General features: G+C 37.7%; 2 protein-coding genes across 2 annotated transcripts in view; one reads left to right on the top strand and one right to left on the bottom strand.

Moving 5' to 3' along the window:
* LOC137819395 (uncharacterized) overlaps positions 1–22,362 on the top strand; it is a 60,555-nt gene that overhangs the window by 10,489 nt on the left and 27,704 nt on the right. Inside the window, exon 13 of the mRNA XM_068623232.1 lies at positions 9,011–9,078. Coding sequence (XP_068479333.1) covers positions 9,011–9,078 — 68 coding nt within the window. The remainder of the gene's footprint in view (positions 1–9,010; positions 9,079–22,362) is intronic.
* Positions 18,897–19,971, bottom strand: LOC137819403 (uncharacterized). The gene has a single exon (XM_068623243.1). It carries the CDS (start codon positions 19,840–19,842, stop codon positions 19,030–19,032), a length of 813 nt encoding a protein of 270 aa, XP_068479344.1. The 5' UTR covers positions 19,843–19,971; the 3' UTR covers positions 18,897–19,029.

Below are 22,362 nucleotides of genomic sequence, written 5' to 3'. Positions count from 1 at the left end.
GGGGAACCATAGACAGAGAGATATTCAACAAAATAGGTCACGAGTCAATCATATAAAAGAACTTGACACAACTTTCTACCCAAAACATTAATGCAATAGGTTTGTAGGTATTTCTAGTTATATATTATTCATCTTGCCCGTTTCAATTTTGAGACTCCAACTCAAACTTGACTCCAACAATTCTCTATTTGTATTATTAGCCTAAAAAAGAGTAATTGAATATTTTGTAATTATGTTTTCTCTCCTATAAATTGAATAGTTCCATTGTGGTCTAAACACATGGAATTTATTATATGCCTCCCTGTTTCTTTCTTTTCAACACGGTATCTTACCTATAGTCCCACTGTTCATAAGTATAGTTTTTTACAAATTGTGTACATTTTTTTCTAGTTTCTATGTTTTTCTTTCCTTGTGTTTCATTGTTCACCGTTGCGACTTTTCGGTGAGCTTTTTCTGATAGTGACCACCATTGCTAGCATCACCTTGCCATCTAACAACTAACTCTGACAACCACTCCTCCATCGAATGACTGATGCACCCCTCATGGACCCAAACCCTTCTCAACACATTTCACTCTTTGTCGCCACCTCCATTGCATGTGATGATGCATTTGGCGAACTTTTCAGCAGATCTTTATAACTAGACTTACCTTATTGTGTTGCTTCTAAATATGTGGTCCTTACATTCTGACAATGTTTGTCTTATGTCTTTTATTTGGTTAGATATCCTTTATTTGACAGACTATTATTTGTTTGGCTAGCTATTCTCTATTTGGCTGGCTATTCTTCATTTGGCAGATTATTCTCTGACTGTTAATCACATTGTTTTATTATTTCTCTCTCTTTGAGATTGATCCATGACGATTTTGAAACCTAATGCATCTATTTTCACCAACTTTGTCATTGCCCAACTATCTACACAAGTTGGAATTGGAGAATCTTTAGACCTTTTTCATGTTGTTAGCTTTGTATGGCTCACTTGTATAGTACTCTTATGTTATCAAATTTTGTTAGGATCTCTTTCTACCCCTACTAAAAATATTTCTTGATACTCTTTGCTTTGCATTCGTGCTAACGCAAGCACTACTCGACACTTAATCCAACACATGTGCCATCTACCCTTGTTGACTCTTCAGCCTAGATCTCACACTGAGCTGATTGTGGTTGTTCTTGTAGAAATAATGGTGATAATAGATCATGATTCAAGTGTGACCATTGTCACAAAATTTGTTACAACAATGATTGTTGTTATGCTTGCATGGTCAATCCCTTAAAGTTGCTAATGGGGTAAACTCTGCTTCTACCTATTTTTTTACATAGTTTACTCCTCCAAAACCTACTTTTACTCTCAACATAACATTGACAATCTTTAATGATTTCCTTCAATGATATGGGAACTGTCAGGCCTTTGGTTATACTACTTTTATTGCGCACATTGTAAATTCTTTTGTTGGCATCTATCACTCTTTAGGCTCTCACATCCTTGATTTTGGGGTTATTGATCATATGTCTAGTAATAAATCCTTTTTTCTACTCTTTCTAATTTTGGTTATTTATCTTTTGTCCTCCTGACAAATGGTTTTCAAACATGGTCTCGAGGTGTTTGTATTATCCATCCTCTTCCCTCTTCCTATCACATGACTTCATACCATTTCTCTCTACATGGTATTCAAAACCTAATCCAAATTTGTGCCTTCCTCCCAGTGGACACATTATTCATTGTTGCCATTTTATTTTTCCAAAAATTAGGTCTCACTTTGCTTTTCGGCTACCCCTTTCGTTTTACATTATTTTTTTTCATTTTTCCTCCTCCTCCCTACCACCTCCTCCAAGACAAACATTGCACCGCCTATGATAGGACTCCTAGACATCAACAAGATGCTTATAGGCCTAATATACTTGAGAAAACTAAAAGGCCCGAAATATGGGAAGTCTACACTAGGAGAGTGTGACCCAGTAGTGGGGGAATGAGAAAGAGAGTGAGGCCCAGTAGTGGAGGGAATGAGAAAGAAAGTGGAGCATAGTAGTGGAGGGAATGAGACAGAGAGTGGGGCCCATAGTGGAGGGAATTTTTTTTATTCATTTAGTTTCTATTAGATGAATTTATTTGATTTTTATATTTAGTTTTATTCTATTATAGCAAACTACCAAACCAGATGATAATATTTTTAATAATAATCATATTGAAATTAAAAATATAAAATAACCTTAAATATCATAGTTGAATATTATTTTAAAATATATAATATATTATACTATAATTAATTTTTAATTTGTTACATGTTTTATTTTTTATATTCATAAATTAATTTCTATTAGATGACTTTATTTGATTTTTATATTTAAGTAAATTTTTTATATTTAATTTATTTTTGTTATAGGAAATTAAGATGAATATACCTAATCAAGCTATTGAACAAGAAGATGGAACAAAACTTTTATGGAGATATGTTTCAATGTTAAGAAAAACTCCTAGTGGTGCAAATAATATGATCAAATGTAGTTTGTGTGATTTCTCATTCAATGGATTTTACACTTGAGTAAGATTTCATTTGTTAAAAATTACAGGAGAAGTTAGAATTTGTCCAAATGTGATTCCGTTAAAACTTGTTGAGTATAAAAAGTTAGACAATGAAGCAACATTGAAAATAGAAAACTCAAAGAAAAATAAGGTCCCTCTACCACCTATATCTGATGAAGGAAATCCGAAAAACAATGGTATTAATCGAAAAGTCAAAGGTTCTTTACAAGCTTCTTTCAATATTCAAGTGAGAAATACTTTTGATTGTGAAATTTCGACGATGTTTTATATATTATTAGATATAATTAGATATTATTAGATATTATGAGATATTATAAATATTGTTAGATATTTTATATTAATGTAATGGGCTTAGCCCATATGTTTATTTTCCTATATAAACATAACCCTATGTGTTCAATATACACAAGGGATTTACCCTATTCTTTCTTTTCCTTTAATAGGAAGTAAGTAACGACAAGAACAATGATCGGACACGACATCACCAAAACCTTTCTAAGTTCCTTAAGGAAAATGGAGTTGTTCATGAATTAACCTATGTGAACACCCTCAACAAAATGGGGTTGCAGAAAGGAAAATTCATCATCTCCTTGAGGTTACTAGAGCTTTAGTCTTCCAAATGTCTGTTCCTAAATCTTACTTGAGGGAAATAAAAATCATCAAATGCATTTTTAAGGTCAGACGCATTGAAGGCTTTGTCTAATGCACTTTGTCTGACGAATTGTGTCTATAGCTAGCACAAAGCACACATTAATAGGTTGACATTGTTAAAGGATGTATACAAGATCGTCTAGCTTTTGTTAACATGAAAACTCCTTTGAAGAGCCTTTACTCAAGATAGACTATCTAGATAGGTGTAAGATCGTCTAGTGTCTTGAGCTTGCAACAATCCAAAACCGAAGAACAAAACAAGTTGCAAATTAAAAAACACAAATGGATTTTTGAAGAGATGGAAAGAACACACCACCTTAGTTAGAGAACCAAGGATAAGTGCATTGAATATTTGATGTTGAAGAAGCTCTCCAAGATAAGAATCCTTGTAAAATAACCTTCTACTTTTAAGAGACTTTGAACTCTCACAAATTAGTTTGTATTCATTAACCAAGTGCACCTTTTCCAAGAGAAGTCATTTATTTATAGTGGATGAATTCGACCACTTATGCTATAGAATGGGTAAGAAGCAATGTGAATACAAGACTAATATTTACACTAGTGTAAACATATGACTAATGGTTACACTAGTGTGAACAAAAAATTAGGGAACCTATGTACTTTTTGGAAGCCCCATGTGATGATATTGACATATGAAGGACGTTACAACCTTCACATGGGCTTGAAAGTGACATGTTGAAAGAAATTACAACCTTCATATGTCTTGAAAATGACTTGTGGAGGAAGTTACATTCTTCATATGTTTTGAAAACGACCGTTGTAGGAAATTACAACCTTTACATGTTACCTTTCATGCTTTGACAGTTTCATGGTCTTGAATTTTTAGGAGGTTTTGGGACATTCTTGAAGCTAGAATATTATAGAATCTTCTAAAATTTACAGCGTACTTTGCCTTTTAATCTTTTCTTCTAATCTTTTTAAACTTTCTCTTAGAAATCTCCCTTGAAATTTACTCGTTGTTTCTTCCCTTTGTTTTTCTTAGCTATTTTCCTTGTGGAAACTTCTTGAAAAGCTTAACCCTCTTCAAACTCTTCTTTTCCTCCTTGCTTTGCTTCTATTTCTTCTATGGTCAGATCAATTTGTCTTTCTATCAATTGGACAAACAATTTCTTTTTACATGGTGATTTACTTGAGAAAGTCTACATGGTGAAACCTTTGTGCTTTGTTGTTAAGGGGAAGTTTTTTTGTCTTGTATGGTATTAAAGAAAAAGAAATAATAGGATAAATCCCTGGTGTATATTGAACACATAGGGTTATGTTTATATAGGAAAAGAAACCTATGGGCTAAGCCCATTACATAAATATGAAATATCTAACAATATCTATAATATCTCATAATATCTAATTATATCTAACACTCCCCCTCAAGCTGGTGCATATAGATCATATGTACTCAATACAAATGTAATCAATCCTAGCTCCTCGTAAGGGTTTAGTAAAAATATCTGCTAATTGATTATTTGAATTAACAAACTCAGTCTTGATATCTTCCGATATAATCTTTTCTCGAATGAAATGACAATCAATCTCAATATGTTTAGTCCTTTCATGAAAAACTAGATTTTAGCTAATATGAAGAGAAGTCTGATTATCACATAAAAGTGTCATTTGAATGACCTCTCCAAATTGCAATTCTTAGTAACTGTTTAAACCAAATAAGCTCACAAGTAGTCGAGGCCATAACTCTATATTCTGATTTTGCATTAGATCTCGCCACAACACTTTGTTTCTTGCTCTTCCAAGAGATTAAGTTATCACCAATGGAGACACCATAACCGGAAATTCATCTTCTATCAGATGGCGATTCTGCCCAATCAGCATCTGAATAACAAACAACTTTAGTATGGTTATTATGACCATATAACAAACCTTTTCCAGGAGAGCCTTTAATGTACTTCAGTATACAAATGACTGCATTCCAATGATCTTCATATGGAGAATTAAGAAATTGACTCACCACACTGACTGCAAAGGAAATATCAGGACGAGTAACAGTGAGATTCTTTAATTTTCCTACTAATCTTCTGTACTTCTCAGGATATGAAAGAGGCTTCCCATGATTGGGTAGAAGTTTGACATTGGGATCCATGGGAGTATCAACAGATTTCGAATTCATTAACCCAATTTCCTCCAAAATATCTAATGCATATTTTCTTTGAGAGATAACAATATCAGTATTGGATTGTGCTACCTCAATCCCCAAGAAATATCTAAGCTTGCCAAGATCTTTGGTCTGAAAGTGTTGACAAAGGTGTTGTTTTACTTGTGAGATGTCATGGTGATCACTGCCTGTAAGAACAATGTCATCAACATATACTACAAGATAGATACACCCAGCACTCGAGTGACGATAAAAAACTTAATGATCGCTTCACTCTGAGTCATACCAAATTGTTGAACAACATTGCTAAATTATCCAAACCAAGCCCTAGGAGACTGTTTGAGGCCATATAAGGATTTGCAAAGATGACATACAAATCCAGAAGACTCCCCTCGAGCAACAAAAGTAGGAGGTTGCTCCATATAATTTTTTTCCTGCAAATCCCCATTAAGAAAGACATTTTTGACATCCAGTTGATAAAGAGGCCATTGTTGAAGAGTAGCCATGGCTATGAATAAGCGAACATAAGCCATCTTTACCACTGGAGAAAAAGTATCACCATAGTCTAAACCAAAAATTTGGGTATAACCCTTAGCCACAAGACGAGCTTTGAGACAATCAATAGTACCATCATGACCAACTTTGATAGCAAAAATCCACCAGCAACCAACAACAAATTTCCTAGTTGGTAAAGGAACAAGTTCCCAAGTTCCATTATTCTGAAGCGCATTCATTTCATCAAGCATGGCCTGACGCCAACTAGGATGAGCTAAGGCATCACCTACAGATTTTGGAATGGATATAGAAGAAATAGACGAAAGGCAGGTATAAAAGGGTTGAGAGAGTCTATGGTAACTCAAAGCAGTATAATGTGGAAAGCGATTATGGGTAGAATGTATACCTTTACAGATAGCAATAGGAAGATCAGGTTCAACTTTCGGAGCCGGAAGGGGACGAGGTGTTGCCACTAGAAGAGAGTCATCTGTTGGACGATGAAACGTTTGACGACGACTATACACCTGAAGAATTGGTGGCGGTGGTGAATCTTTAGGTGCACTAGGCACAACAAGAGGAATATTAACTTGATTCGATAAAGACATAGAAGGAGAAGGACAAGACTTAAAGTAAAGGGAAGATTCACTGAAAATGACATCTGCTGAAATAAAAAAACGGTTTAGAGAAGGTTTGAAACATTTATATTCTTTTTGTGATCTAGTGAACCCTAAAAAGATACATTTGTGTGACTTAGGAGATAATTTATCTAGACCAGGACTAAAATTATGAACAAAGCATATGGAGACAAAAACTTTGGGAGGTAAAGAATGGAGAGGGTCATGTGGAAACAAAATAGAATGAGGAATTTTGTCATCTAAAACTGAAGATGGCATGCGATTAATGAGATAACATGCACTAAGAACAACATCACCCTAAAAACGCTGAGGAGCATCACCATGGATTTACATAGTACGAGTTGTTTCAACAAGATGTCTATTCCTGCGATCAGCTACCCCATTTTGTTGAGGTGTATAAGCACATGAAGTTTGATGAAGAATACCATGAGAAGCCATAAAATTTTTAAAAGAATGAGAAAGATACTTACGTCCATTATCACTGTTCAAAATTCGAATGGAAATTCCAAATTGGTTTTTAATTTCATTGTAAAATATTTGAAATATAGAAAACAACTCATAACGGTTTTTCATCAAAAACACCCAAGTACATCTTGAATAATCATCAATAAAAGTAACAAAATATTGAAATCCTAAATTAGACTTAATACGACTTGGTCCCCAAATGTTAGAGTGAACTAAGGCAAAAGGAGATGAAGCATGTTATGAGACACTACTAGGAAAAGAACTACGAATGTACTTCCTTAATTGACACGACTCACGCGATAAACTAGATATATTAGACAAACTTGGAACAAGCTGCTGCATCTTGGCAAGACTAGGATGACCCAACCGAGCATCAATGAGAGATGGAGAATCCATAATCGCGCCAACATGTGCAAAGATCTATAGTTGATAAAGTCCATGAGACTCACATCCGGTGCCAATCATCCGTCTCGAACTCCGGTCCTGTAAAGAAACAATATCTTTGGTAAAAGAAATAACACAATCAAGGGAACGAGTGAGACGACTAATGGATAATAAGTTAAATGGAGACCCAGGGACATAAAGAACATTATCAATAGAAAAAGAAGGAAAAAGATTAATAGTACCAACACCATGTGATGGTACCCTATATCCATTGACCATGGTAACCGAAGGTAAATAACCCGTAGTAGATATGGAAGAGAAAAAAGATTGATTACCAGTAATGTGATCTGTGGCACCTGAATCTAGAACCCAAGGGTCAATGGAAGTACAGTGAGTGAGCCAACATGAGATGTACCTGAATGTGCAACAAAAATAATGGAAGGGTTCTGACGATCCTCATACCATTTAAGAAATTCTTTGAAAATAGCAGTTTGGCCTGGGTATCAAATGAAGTGTGGTCCAAAGTAGAAGGATGCATAGGAGCAGTTTGGGCAACCGCAACAAATTTAGGAGGACAACCATGTAAGGCATAACATCTGTCAATTTTGTGACCAAGTTTGCCACAATGGTCACACTTGTGACGCCCTTTTCCCGACGTGTGAGGGCGAGTACGATCAATGGCAGCGGCAGAAGCCATAGTGGATGCGGAAGTGGAAGAGGGAACAGAATAAGCCATAGAGGATAAGGAAAAATCCATTCACCGGTCAATTGGCGGCAACAACATAGATGAAAGCTCCGACGGCGATTCCAACGAGATTCCTGCGAGATTCCAGCGGCGTCTCTGCACGAGATTCTGGTGGCGGCTCCGTGCGAGATTTTGGCGGCGTCTCCGGCGAACCGCTGGGCGGTGGCTAGAAAATTCTAGTGAATAGTGGGTTCACTAATTAAAATTGAACCCTAACCCTATTCTCTAGATACCATATTAAAGAAAAAGAAAGAATAGGATAAATCTCTTGTGTATATTGAACACATAGGGTTATGTTTATATAGGAAAAGAAACATATGGGCTAAGCCCATTACATAAATATGAAATATCTAATAATATCTATAATATCTCATAATATCTAATTATATCTAACATATGGCTACTATGAAAATCTTAATATGGTATCAAAAGTTATCATAGTGAGGTTAGTTTGGTCTATTATGTCACACACTATCGGAACACCTATAAATATATGGTCTCATGTTTGAGATGTTCGATTTTTTACATAAGGTGATGTTTTGGATATCCCACGTCCACTAGACATATGAACAAATGGTATTAGGCTTATAACCCACACTTTCTAAAATTCTATATTCATGTTTTCTCCCTTATAAATTGAGTATTTAGAAAGTAAGGGGAACAATCATAAAATAGTAAGTTGTACACAATACATATGTTCTATAAGTGAGTTTTTCATGATAAATTTAAATCTTTAGTTATCAACTAACTATTCGTAAGAAAATACCAAGAGAAATAGAGCTTGTTTTAGTACTTATGTCATTTGATGATTTATGCTATGGGTTTGCATATTTTGCAAATGTTGATTTGAAATGCTAAATGTCATTTACAAATGCACTTCTTGCTTGTTTAGTCCCTTTGCCATGTCATGCCATGTAATGATGTCTAGGTTCTATTGGGAAAGAATCATTGTTTGATTTATTAACTTTGCAGGTTAGCCTCTCTGAAGGAGATAATGATAGTAACTTGACCAGGATTATAGTTGGAGGAGTATTTTTAAGGTTTGTCTTTGTGCTCTACTTGTATAACTACTTCTTAAAGGATTAAGTGGTTTGTTTGTTTGCTTCCCCATTCAACATTTTTGGAGATCCCACATCAACTAGATATTTGACTAAATTATAGTGTATAAGTGGGTGCAAACCTTAGTAGATTTTGAGGTTGAGTTATGGTTAAATTCCATTTTCTAAGATGGTATTAGATTGTATCCTAGTAAGCTTTATTGTGCCTATCATGTCACCCATTATTAGGTCACTATCGGACCATTGTTAGACCACTCATAAATATTTATTCTCACATTCAAGATGCCTAGCTCTCGACGTGGGATGTGTTAGAGATCCCACATAAGTGGGTAAAAATCTTACCTTACAAGTCAATTTTTGGAAGGTTGAATTAAGTTTAATACAACACATAATGCAAAAAACTAGAGCATGTCATATTTGGAAGGAGTTGTTATATAGCCTATTCAATTATTCTTAATAGTTGTAATGACAATATTTTATTCTTAGTTTACGATAGTTATTTTTCGTGGAAAGTTCCACATTGCCTTCTTCAATCCTTCTAGTACAACTTTTATAAGTTGAAATCTTACACTAGTTTAATACCCCACTCTGGAAATCACAAGATCGACTCTTGCATCATCAGTAGAGTTGTCACACACCGCTATGTGCCAAGAGTATCGATGTGTGGAGTGCTTGCACCTTGCCTGTTAAAGGCAACTCTATGCCACCACAAACAAGGTTGTTGGACTTCCTAAGCCCTAAATGTCTCATTTGGCTTTGATTTGAGAAGATTTGGATTTTTTAGTTCTTTTTCCAAACGTGTTCTCTTTGTCCCATTTGTGTTTTTTGATTTTTTTTTCCGTGTCTGGTATTTGAGCCTATAAAAAGGAACTTCATCATTTGAGATCAATGATTGGATCAATGACTAAGTCATTTGAATCATATACCTTGTCCATGAAGAGTACACTCAATATATTGGCCCTACATTTCAAGATGTTTGGATTCTTGATTCAAGAGCAATTAATCACGTGACTTTTCCTAAGATCTTCAATTCGTATGTCATCATGACTAGAGAACAACTTCATGCAGTTGCAAATGGTGATAATGTACCTATATGCGAATCTCGGAATATAAATTTAGAATTATCTATTGTATTAAAGAATGTTCTATAGGTCCCACAATTGACCGTCTTCTCTCTGCAAAATCTTATAAAAGATTTAAAGTATTCACTTTTTTCTCTTATTGTGTATTTGAGGACCTTGCCACGAGGAAGATTATTTTAAATACTAAGGAGCAAACTGAGTTGTATTTGTTGGAATTCAATGACCAACACAAAATAGAGATCATAAGCTAACAAACAACATAAAAAACATGGGCTAGTTCCCAGATATGGCTTCACAATAGAAGACTTGGACATTCCTCATTTAACCTTATCAAATCATTGTTCCTTCATTTGTTTACTAAAGAGTTTATTGAGTCTTTTAAACGTAATATTTTTCACAAAGCATCACCATACATCCTGTCCCATCAGTGACAAAAAGAGTAATTTCCCATTTCACTTACTTAACTAGGATGATTAGGGACCTATTTTAGAATCTATTTCAAGAGCAAAATGGTTTGTTACATTTATTGACAATTGTACCTATGTCACATGGACATACATTATGAAAAGTAAGTAAATATGAGATCCTTCAAATATTTGTTAATTCTTTTCGTCTTATACAAAATCAATTTGGAGAAAACATTAAAAGTATTAAGTCTGATAATGATATTGAATATGTGTTAGGTTCCCAGACAGAAAACCCAGAATTCCATCCCAAACACAGCAAGAAGAAAGAAAACTCTGTTTTATTACAGTGCAGAACAGAACACCCAAAAGGGTTACAAAGGAGAATAGCTCCTTTCACACAAGTTAATTCCTGTCAACTTCATACAACAATCCAGATTCCCTTCCCCACAGCAGGTTGGTCATTATTTAAAGACCCCCTCACCTCAACTAACTAAACCAACAACTAACTAACCCGCTCAACCTTTATTCTTAAATTTCCAGTTGAAAGGAATAGAAAGAAATAGAAGGAATGTATTTCTAATGTGTCTTACAAATGTGATTACAGTCTCTATTTATAGACTGTTTTACAATCTACTTAAGGAAGGAAATAATAGGTAATAAAAGACAATTATAATGGTTGTTTAAAGCTGTACAAATCAAATCAAATCAAATCACTAACAAATCTCTCCTAATAAATATAAATGGAATCTGCACTTAATTACAGCATAATTCTCCTGATTATGCAACACTCCCCCTCAAGTTGGTGAATGTATATCTATCATTCCCAACTTGCAAGTAAGATCTTCGAATTGTTTTGTGGGAAGTCCTTTAGTAAACATATCTGCCAATTGTAGTCTTGACGGGATGTACTCCGTGGCTATAAGACCATCATCCAACTTCTCCTTAATAAAGTGTCGGTCTATCTCTACATGCTTTGTTTGATCATGTTGAACCGGATTGTGTGCAATACTGATAGCAGACTTATTATCACACGCCAAGCCCATAGGAGCTTCATATTTTATTTTAAGGTCATCAAGTATGATCTTCACCCATAATAGTTCACACACCCCTTGAGCCATGGCTCTAAATTCTGCCTCTGCACTTGATCTTGCAACTACATTTTGCTTCTTGCTCCTCCATGTCACCAGATTTCCACCCAAGAACATGCAGTAGCCTGTGGTGGATCTCCTATCAACAATCGATCCTGCATAGTCAGCATCAGTATATACTTTCATGGATAAGTTTTCCCCTTTTTTGAATAACAATCCTTTTCCTGGGGAGGCTTTTAAGTACTGAAGAATTCTATCTACTGCCTGTGAGTGTCTTTCCCTTGGATCATGCATAAATTGGCTAACCACACTAACTGCATAGGCTATGTCTGGCCTAGTGTGTGATAGATAAATGAGTTTCCCCACAAGTCTTTGATATTGTGTCTTCTCCACTTTTGGGTTTTCCTCATCATTCCCAATCCTATGATTTTGCTCTATTGGCACTCCAGTGGGCTTACAACCCAACTTACCAGTCTCTTTGAGAAGATCAAGGATGTATTTTCTTTGAGAAATAAAGATGCCCTGTCTTGAGTAAGCAACTTCTATCCCAAGAAAGTACTTCAGCTTCCCAAGATCCTTCATCTCAAATTGAGCAGCTAGTCTCTCCTTCAAATTTTGTTTTTCAATCTCATCATCACCTGTAATAATCATATCATCTACATAGACCAAAAGTAGAGTGAGTTTACCATTCTGAGAATGTTTTATAAACAGAGTATGGTCACCTTGGCTTTGTCGGTACCCCAAAGATACCATAGCTTGAGTAAACCTTCCAAACCAAGCACGAGGTGATTGTTTAAGACCATACAAGGCCTTCTTAAGTCTGCACACCTTATTTTCTTCATTAACATTACCATAACCCGGTGGAATCTCCATGTATACTTCTTCCTCCAAGCATCCATGCAAGAAGGCATTCTTAACATCAAACTGATGCATATCCCAATCAAAGTGCGCTGCCAAGGAGAGAATAATTCTGACTGTATTCATTTTTGCTACTGGAGCAAAAGTTTCCTCATAATCGATCCCATAGGTTTGAGTGTACCCTTTTGCAACTAACCTTGCTTTATATCGATCCAACGTGCCATTAGACTGATACTTCACTGTGTATATCCACCGACAACCCACTGCCTTCTTATCCTTTGGTCTCTCTACAATCTCCCAAGTCTCATTCTTTTCTAATGCCTTCATTTCTTCATTCATGGCTCGAACCCAGTTCTCATCCTCTAAGGCTTCTTGTACTAATGTAGGGATTCTAATAGAATCAATAGCTGAAAGAAAACTCTGGTGCTGCATAGAAAGTTTTTCTGTAGACACAAATTGAGATATAGGATATTTGGCACAAGATCTTTTTTCTTTTCTCAAGGCAATAGGTAAATCATCTAGGTTAGTTTTATTTAAAGTGTCCTCAAGGGTCTCATAGGTATGGGTTCTTACCTCCGGTTCGGACAATTGAAGTTGCTGTTCGATCAGGACGGGTTCTTGTTGCCTTCGTTGGTATTGTTTCCCAAAGTATCTGTCCTCATTATTCTTCTCTGGTAATGATGTTGGCATAGGGTCTTTGTCATTCTCCTTAAGAACGGAATTCTGCAACAAAGGAAAAGGTGGCAACTCAAGGTCCTCAGCTTCTTGAATACTCTCCCCCTGAAGCTGAGAACTAGGAAAGAAAGACTCTGTTTCATGGAAGCTGACATCTTTGGAAATATAAACTTTACGACTTTGAGGATGATAACATTTGTACCCCTTTTTGTTGGGGGCATAACCAATGAAGACACATTTGATGGCACGAGGATCTAACTTACCTCGATACGGGCTATGAACATGTACAAAAGCTGGACAACCAAAGACACGACTCTGAAGACTAGTTAACATGGGAATAAAAGGATAGAATATGGTCATAAGTTGAATAGGAGTAACACCCTCTAAAACCCGAGAAGGTAATCTATTAATTAAATAAGTGGCAGTCAGGACGGCTTCCTCCCAGTAAGATTTTGGAACAGACATTTGGAAAAGTAAAGCTCTAGTTACCTCAAGGAGATGACGATTTTTTCTTTCAGCAACCCCATTTTGTTGAGGAGTGTCCACACAGGTTAATTCATGAACAACTCCATTTTCCTGAAGAAACTTTGAAAGGTTCTGGTTGACATATTCTCGTCCATTATCAGAACGTAATCTCTTAATTGGACTTTCAAATTGTGTTTGAACCATTTTGTAAAAATTTACAAACAAGTGAAAAACTTCAGACTTATCTTTCATAAGGAATATCCAGGTAACGCGAGTACAATCATCAATAAATGAAACAAACCATTTTGCACCCGAGATATTAGGAATAGATGAAGGTCCCCATACATCAGAATGAATAAGATCAAAAGGTTTTGAACTTCTATTATTATTCGAAGGAAAAGTTGTTCTATGGTGTTTAGCAAACTGACCAACATCACAATGAAAAGACTCAACCGATAATTTTGTAAATAAAACAGGAAATAAGGATTTTAGGGTACTAAAAGGAGGATGTCCAAGACGTCTGTGTTGAAGCCATATTTGAGAAGATGACCAAGATTCAGTGCCTTGCTGAAGACTAGAAGTGTGTGCCTGTAGTTTAGCACATTTTTTAGTTTCTTCCTGTTGTAAGTAATATAACCCGCCCTGCTCTTTAGCAAGTCCAATTGTCTTCCCCGTGGCAAGATCCTGAAAAACACAATGGGAAGGAAAAAATGTCACTGCACAATTTAAATCTTGGGTAATCTTATGAATTGACAAGAGGTTATTAGATAGGTTGGGAACATGAAGCACATTTTTTAAAGGGAAGGAAGGTTGAAGGTGGATATTACCACGACCAGTAATGGGGGTATTGGAACCATTAGCTACAGTAATATGTTGGTTATAAGACAAGACATTGTAGGATGAAAAATAAGAGGAATGAGGTGTCATATGATCAGTAGCACCAGAGTCTATAATCCAGATATTCTCAGTACCAGAAGCATTAAAGGATAAGAAACTAGAACTCTTACCACTCATGGTTAAAGAACAAGAGCTAGTCTTACTAAGAGAGTTCATGAGAGCTCGTAAACGTTCCAACTCTTCTTTGCTGAGTGAGGGGACCTCCTCTGCTATTTGAGGGAAAGGTAAGGTCGTACTTTCAGAGTCAGATGATGCTTGATTAGCATGCCTTTGTATGGTACCTTTGAATCCTCCAATACGTTCCAAGACCTTCTCCTTTCCATGAAGTTTGAAGCATCTTTCCTTAGTATGACCTGTCTTTTTACAATAACTGCACCAACGATCTTCACGATTAGCCTTTGTGGGAGGCTTTCCAAATGAAGGAAATGAACCTTTTATAGGTCCCTTGCCAGTCGCCATAGCTGAACTATCACCAGAGTTGTTAGTACTTAGAGCTGAACTATCAACGGAGTTGCCCCCATCCAACATTACTAACCTCCGAGTTTCTTCCCCTCGTACAATGTGAAAAACCTCTGAGAGAGAAGGGAAATTTTCCTTTCCCAAAATCTGAATCCTAATTGGATCAAATTCAGGGTTTAATCCAGAAAGAAATTTAAATATGCGTACCCTTTCAAGAAATTGTGTTAGTGCAATACAGTCATCTGTGCACTTCATCTTCAAATTTTGATATTGATCTAATTCGATCCATAAACCATTCAACATACCATAGTAGTTTGTTACTGAAAGGCTCCCTTGGCTGGTATGAAAGATCTTGTTTTCTATCTCGTACCATGCTGCAGTATCTTTTTTCATGGAGTATGTTTGACAAAGGTTTTCCCAAATCTCCTTAGCAGTGGAGAAGAACATACAATTTCGGCTAATCTCTGGCGTCATAGAATTCCATAACCAGGTCATGATAAGAGAGTCTTCATCGTCCCAGTCTTCATATTTCGAATCAGTTTTGGCTGGAGGGTTCCCTTCTAGGTGACTCAATTTCTTCCTTCCTTTGAGAGTAGCACGAACCAACTGGGCCCATTGCAGGTAGTTGTTTCCATCGAGACGATAACTGCTTTGCAACATCGGCAAATCATTGGAGCTAAGAGAGGTTGTGTTGTTAGTTGCCATTGGTAAGAGTTGACCGAAATACGACAAAACTGGAGGTGATTTTTGTTTGAAAAAAAATGCTGGAAAAAAAAAAAATTTCAGCAGCAGCGGTCAACGTCGGAGGTCGGCGTCGGAGGTCGGCTACGTCGGTCGGCACGTCGGTTACGTCGGTCAGCACGTCTGTCAACGTCAGTCGGCAGCGGCGGTCGGCTACGTCGGTCGGCAGCGGAGGTCGGCTACGTCGGTCAACGTCGGGCAGCAGCGGAGGTCGGCTACGTCTGTCGGCAGCGGAGGTCGGCAGCGGAGGTAGAGGTCGGCTACAGAGGTCGGCAGCGGAGGTCGGCAGCGGTAGTATTTGCAGCAATAAAGGCTGCCTAGAAAAGTATTTGCAGCAATGAAGGCTGCCAAAAAATTGTAGAAACAGAGTCTCCCAGATCAGGAGCTCTGATACCAAGTTGAAAGGAATAGAAAGAAATAGAAGGAATGTATTTCTAATGTGTCTTACAAATGTGATTACAGTCTCTATTTATAGACTGTTTTACAATCTATTTAAGGAAGGAAATAATAGGTAATAAAAGACAATTATAATGGTTGTTTAAAGCTGTACAAATCAAATAAAATAAAATCACTAACAAATCTCTCCTAATAAATATAAATGGAATCTGCACTTAATTACAGCATAATTCTCCTGATTATGCAACATTTCCTTCTCTGATACACCCTCCAAGTGTTGTCTTTATTTTCCTGCCTAACATTACTCCTTTCTACCAAAACAACCTTGTCCTCAAGGTTGAAATCAGGAAACTGCTCCTTGATGATAGCCACATCCTCCCATGTAGCAGTATCATTGTCCCCTTCCTTCCATTGAACTAAGATTTGTGGAACGCGTGCTCCTTGCATTCTTACGTCACGTCTATTCAAAATTTCTCTTGGATAGAGGTTCGCAGCGTGTCCCTGAAATTCTTGAGGCAAATTCGGATATATTTGGTGTTGTCCCACTGCCAACTTGAGTTGAGACACATGAAAAATCGGGTGTATTCGAGCTTGTTCTGGTAATTGTAGTCGAAAAGCCACCGGACCCACTTTTGATATAACTGAAAAAGGCCCATAATATCTAGCTGCCAGTTTAGGATGCAATCGACTAGGCATAGATAGTTGGCGATGCGGACGAATTTTCAAATACACCATATCTCCTACTTTAATTGGGGAACTTTTCCTGTGACGATTAGCGAACTTGGACTTTTGATCCTGCGCTCTTCTTAAATGAAATCTGAGTTGAGTCAGGGCCTCATCCCTATTCATTAAATCTTGTCCTACCTCCTCCACCATTGTTTCCCCTGGAACAAAATGAGCCAGAGAAGGAGGAGGTCGTCCATACACCACTTCAAATGGTGTACACCTTGCTGCCCCATGGAAACTGGTGTTATACCAATATTCCACCCAAGGAAGGAAAAGTACCCACATTTTGGGCTGCTCTGAGCTAAAGCAACGAAGGTATGTTTCTAACGTTCTATTCAACACCTCAGTTTGACCATTCGTTTCTGGGTGATACGCTGAACTCATCCTCAACGTTGTCCCCTGCAACTTGAATAATTCCTTCCAAAACAGACTTAGAAACGTCGAGTCTCTATCACTGACAATGGAGGCTGGAATGCCATATAATCTTAGCACCTCTTTGGCAAACGCTTCTGCGACTGTTCTAGCCGAATACGGATGTTTAAGAGGAATGAAATGTCCATACTTACTAAGACGATCCACTAACACCAAAATCACATCCTTCCCGCCTGATTTAGGTAGTCTCACAATGAAGTCCATACTCATTTCTTCCCAAATTACTTTTGGAATCGGCAACGGTTGGAGCAACCCGTGTAGGGAGCACGCTTGATACTTGTCCTGTTGGCACACCGCACAAGCCTGGACATATTCCGTGACAGTCTTCTTAATGCCCATCCAATGCAAGGACTGCGCTATTCTTCTGTAGGTTCGGAAAATCCCTGAATGTCCTCCCATAGGTGTAGTGTGGTATTCTTGGAGCAGTTTGGGAATCCAACTCGAAGATGATGATAAAACTATCCTGCCGTTGTAATGGAGTCTTCCATTTTCCAAGGTATAATTCCCATGTGACTCCGATTTGCTTCTTAATTCTTCCATGATTTTCCTTAAAGTCGGATCTTGCTGATTTTCTGCCTCTACTAATTCAACATCCCGCCAGTAAGGCTTGGACAACACATTGATCTCCACCCCTCCATCCTCTTCCTCTTCCAACCTTCGAGATAACGCATCTGCCACCTTATTAGATGCTCCCAGTTTATACACAATATCAAATTCATATCCCAACAATTTGGCTAACCAATTCTGTTGGTTTTGAGTGGTGATTCTTTGTTCCAGTAAATACCTAAGACTCTTCTGATCCGTGTAAACCGTAAATTTCCTGCCTATCACGTAAGGCCGCCAATGCTGAATTGCTAATACCAAGGCTATTAATTCCTTCTTGTATATAGATTTTGCCAACGAAGTCTCCGCTAACGCCTTGCTGAAAAATGCTATAGGTTTTTTTATTTTGGGACAATACCGCTCCCAACCCAGTGCCTGAAGCATCGCATTCAATGCAAAACGGTTGGCTGAAATCTGACATCAGTAACACCGGAGCATTAGTGACCACATTTTGTAACTGCTGCATGGCATTGGTACTATCCTCTGTCCACTCAAACTTCCCCTTTTTCAACAACTGTGTTAAGGGTCTCGCCGTTCTTCCATAGTTATGGATGAATCTTATATAATAACCTGTGAGGCCTGAAAAACCTCTCAACGCCTTCACTGATTTGGGCGTGGGCCATTGCATTATTGCTGAAATTTTATGAGGATCCATTTGAACTCCCTCCCCTAAAATTACATGGCCCAGATACTGGACTTCTCGTTCACCAAACTCGCATTTTTTGTGATTTGCATAAAACTGGTGCTGGATGAGAGTCTTTAGAACCTGTTTCAACTGTGTGACATGCTCCTCCCAAATTCGGTTGTATATCAAAATATCATCGAAGAAAACCAGCACAAACTTCCTCAAGTATGAACGAAGAATGTTATTCATGGTGCATTGAAAAGTAGCCGGAGCATTAGTTAGCCCAAACGGCATAACTAGCGATTCATAATGCCCATGCTGAGTCCGAAAAGCACTCTTTTGTATGTCCGATTCATACATACGAATCAGGTGATAGCCAGCCCATAAATCTACCTTAGAGAAGTATTGTGCCCCATACAATTCGTCCAACAATTCCTCTATTACGGGAATCGAAAATTTATCCGAAATTGTTGCCTTATTCAAGGCCCTATAATCCACATAGAACCTCCAGCTGCATCCTTCTTTTTTACTAGGATCACAGGACTCGAATACGGGCTGTTGCTGGGTCTGATTATCCCTGCCTTCAGCATTTCGTCAACTTGCTTCTCTATCTCTGTTTTTAGCAGATGTGGGTACCTATACGGTCTGACATTAATCGGATCTATCCCAGCTTTAATTGGGATTTTATGATCAATCTCCCTGTTGGGTGGCAATTGCTTGGTTTCTTCAAAAACCCCTGCACATTCCTTGAGAACATCTTTTAATTCGGTTGTTTGCTTCCCCGTCAGCCCCACAATCTTCCTGTCACTCTCGGTATGATATGCATTGGGCTGGTCAGCGCTCTCTAGTTCCCATATGAGGGACACTGCTTCGATCTCCGTCTCCTTGTTTAAAGCCTTAGGAGTCACCAAGGTCCTAGATAACTTGGGATCTCCTCTAATTTGCACCTGCTGGCCGTTAATGCAGAAATTCATCGTCAACGTTTTCCAATTGACTTTCACTTCACCCAACGTTGCCAACCAAGCTACTCCCAAGATCATATCCACCCCTCCTAACTCAAAAAGGAAAAAGGTCTCTTCAAACCTATAATTTCCCAGCTTCACCTTCACGCCTTGACAGCACCCACTTGCTCCTTTCTTATGGCCATCACCTAACCTCACATTATACAATGGTGTGGACTCAATTGGTAATCCCAATTTGCTAACCAACTTGGCCGATATGAAATTGTGGCTAGCCCCACTATCAATCAATACCAATGCTATACTTCCCTTCACTTCCCCTTGTAACTTCATGGTGTTGGGTTGTGTTAAACCCCAGCAGAAAAAATGGATAAATCCATCTGTAGACACTCCCTCTCCTCTTCTTCTTTTTCCAAATCTTCCTCAATCTGTCCCCACCCACCATGGTTCACCTCTCTAGGGTCTCCCTCATCTTCTACGCAGATGAAAACCCTCAAATCCTTTTCTGGGCAGCGATGTCCGGGACCGTATGTCCCTCCACAATGGAAACATCTTCCCTCTTCCCTTCTTCTCACATATTCGGGATAGGGAAGGGTCCTGGACCCCCTGTTTCTGGATCCTTCTCCTGGTCGAAACTCTCTATTGGAAGAAGAAGACTCCTTCCTTGCTGTGCTAGCCAAACTAGACGAGACTGGCCCACTATTCCCCTTATGCAAATCTGTGCGGCCTGTTATCCCGATGCTTCCTTGATATCGCCCAAACGACGCATTATTCCTATGCCCAAAACTGCCAGTTTTTTATTCCCTGAAGGACTCCTCAACATCCAGCGCAATCTCCATGGCTCTCATCAATTCTTTGGGGTCATGCGGTCTGATTTGGTTACGAATCTTGGGCTGTAATCCAGCAAAAAAATACCCCAACAGCTGTTCCTCCCCTGTCTGAGGTGCTTGTGACACTAAAAGCTCAAAATCTTAAATGTATTCATCAATTCTTCCATTCTGTTTGATCTTTGCCAGCTTCTCAAAAACAGAACTTCTCTCCTTTCCCCCAAAACTCCTATTCAGCGCCATGGAAAACTCTTCCCAAGAAGGATTCTTGGAGTTCTTTCTCCAAAAACTGAACCAAGGACTGGTGCTTCCCTCCATACTGATGAAGGCCAATTTTAATCTTTCCCCAATTGTCACATTCTGCACCTCAAAGAATTTTTCAGCTCTGGCCAGCCAACCCATTGGGTCCCCGCCCTCAAAAACCGGTAACTCCACTCTCCTACCCCATGACTTCATCTCTCCTTCATTCATCTTTTCCCATTGGCTATCCTGTCTTGATGGTTCCTCCACTCTTTCCTCACCATTCACCGAACTCTCTCCCCCTTCCGACCTTCTATCTCCTTTCTTGAGATCCCGCAACATTTCTTTGATTTCTTTCAACTCCAGCATGCCTTCTTTCAACCCCAGAATTTCTGCTCTTATTTCAGAATTCCATTTCAATTGTTCACTGGTAAATTTCTCTACTGCTGCCATCCTCTGTTCCATCTTTTCTTCCTCACTCTCTGTTTTTTTAGATCCGGCAGGTCGGACCAAGATGTTAGGTTCCCAGACAGAAAACCCAGAATTCCCTCCCAAACACAGCAAGAAGAAAGAAAACTTTGTTTTATTACAGTGCCGAACAGAACACCCAAAAGGGTTACAAAGGAGAATAGCTCCTTTCACATAGGTTAATTCCTGTCAACTTCATACAACAATCCAGATTCCCTTCCCCACAGCAGGTTGGTCATTATTTAAAGACCCCCTCACCTCAACTAACTAAACCAACAACTAACTAACCCGCTCAACCTTTATTCTTAAATTTCCTTCTCTGATACACCCTCCAAGTGTTGTCTTTATTTTCCTGCCTAACAATATGTGAATCATGAATTTTTCAAAATTGTTTCATTATGGTATTGTTCATTAATTAACATGTGTTAACGCTAAAAAAAGGGGTTATAAAAACAAAAAATCATCCTATTTTTCTAAAAGTGGTTAGAGCTTTCCCTTTTCAAGATATTTGTGAAGGTATAAGAGGGCTCTAGAAGGAAGGTTAAATAGAGCATAATAGTTTATTTTGTGAGAGCACTAGACTTTTTAGTGTTTCATCTAATCATTAAGAATAATGCAAAAGATTTATACTAGTTCACCCTAAACACTTGGGTTATGTCCATTTTTACTTGAAGAAACTCTTAAATGGTTCCACTAGTAATTTAATCACAAAGCTAGTACACAAGTCAATCCTAACTATCACAAGTACACTCCTAACTATCACAAGTACACAAGTCACTCCTAACTATCCCGTTTTAATTTTTCATTGGGATTAAGAATTCCATGTATTCTTAACTGTCGTTTCTGATTACAAATAGCAATGAACAAGGTGAACCTAAGTAATAACTCTCATAAAGAGGATATACAATGAAAGTTTCCTTCCAAGGGTGTAACTTCACTGAATGAAGGATCTTACAAGGTTTTCTCACTAACTTACAAAAACTAAAGGTAAAGAATATAGGCTCCTAGGCGTTTGTAAGAAAATAGAATTGTAGTTGTGTGTTAGGATGTCTTTGCTACATTCATCTCCATCTTGTACTTATAGTTACATGAGAATATGACTATAATAGTGCAATCTTCATCTTGATATTATTGAATAATTTAATATCATTTTTTAATCTTGATGTGCAAAATTACTAGAATTAACTTGATTATAATCTTATACGTCTGCACACATGGAAGATTGTGTTTCCTTTTATTCATGTGCTCAATATAAAAATAAAAACAAATATTTTTTTTAAAAATTTATTTTAACATCGTGTGATGAGCACACTTATTG

The sequence above is a fragment of the Phaseolus vulgaris genome, chromosome 11 (genome assembly GCF_000499845.2).
Source record: "Phaseolus vulgaris cultivar G19833 chromosome 11, P. vulgaris v2.0, whole genome shotgun sequence".
Lineage (NCBI taxonomy): Eukaryota > Viridiplantae > Streptophyta > Magnoliopsida > Fabales > Fabaceae > Phaseolus > Phaseolus vulgaris.
The sequence above is the reverse complement of the archived record's forward strand: the minus strand, read 5'-3'. Positions and strand labels throughout refer to the sequence as shown.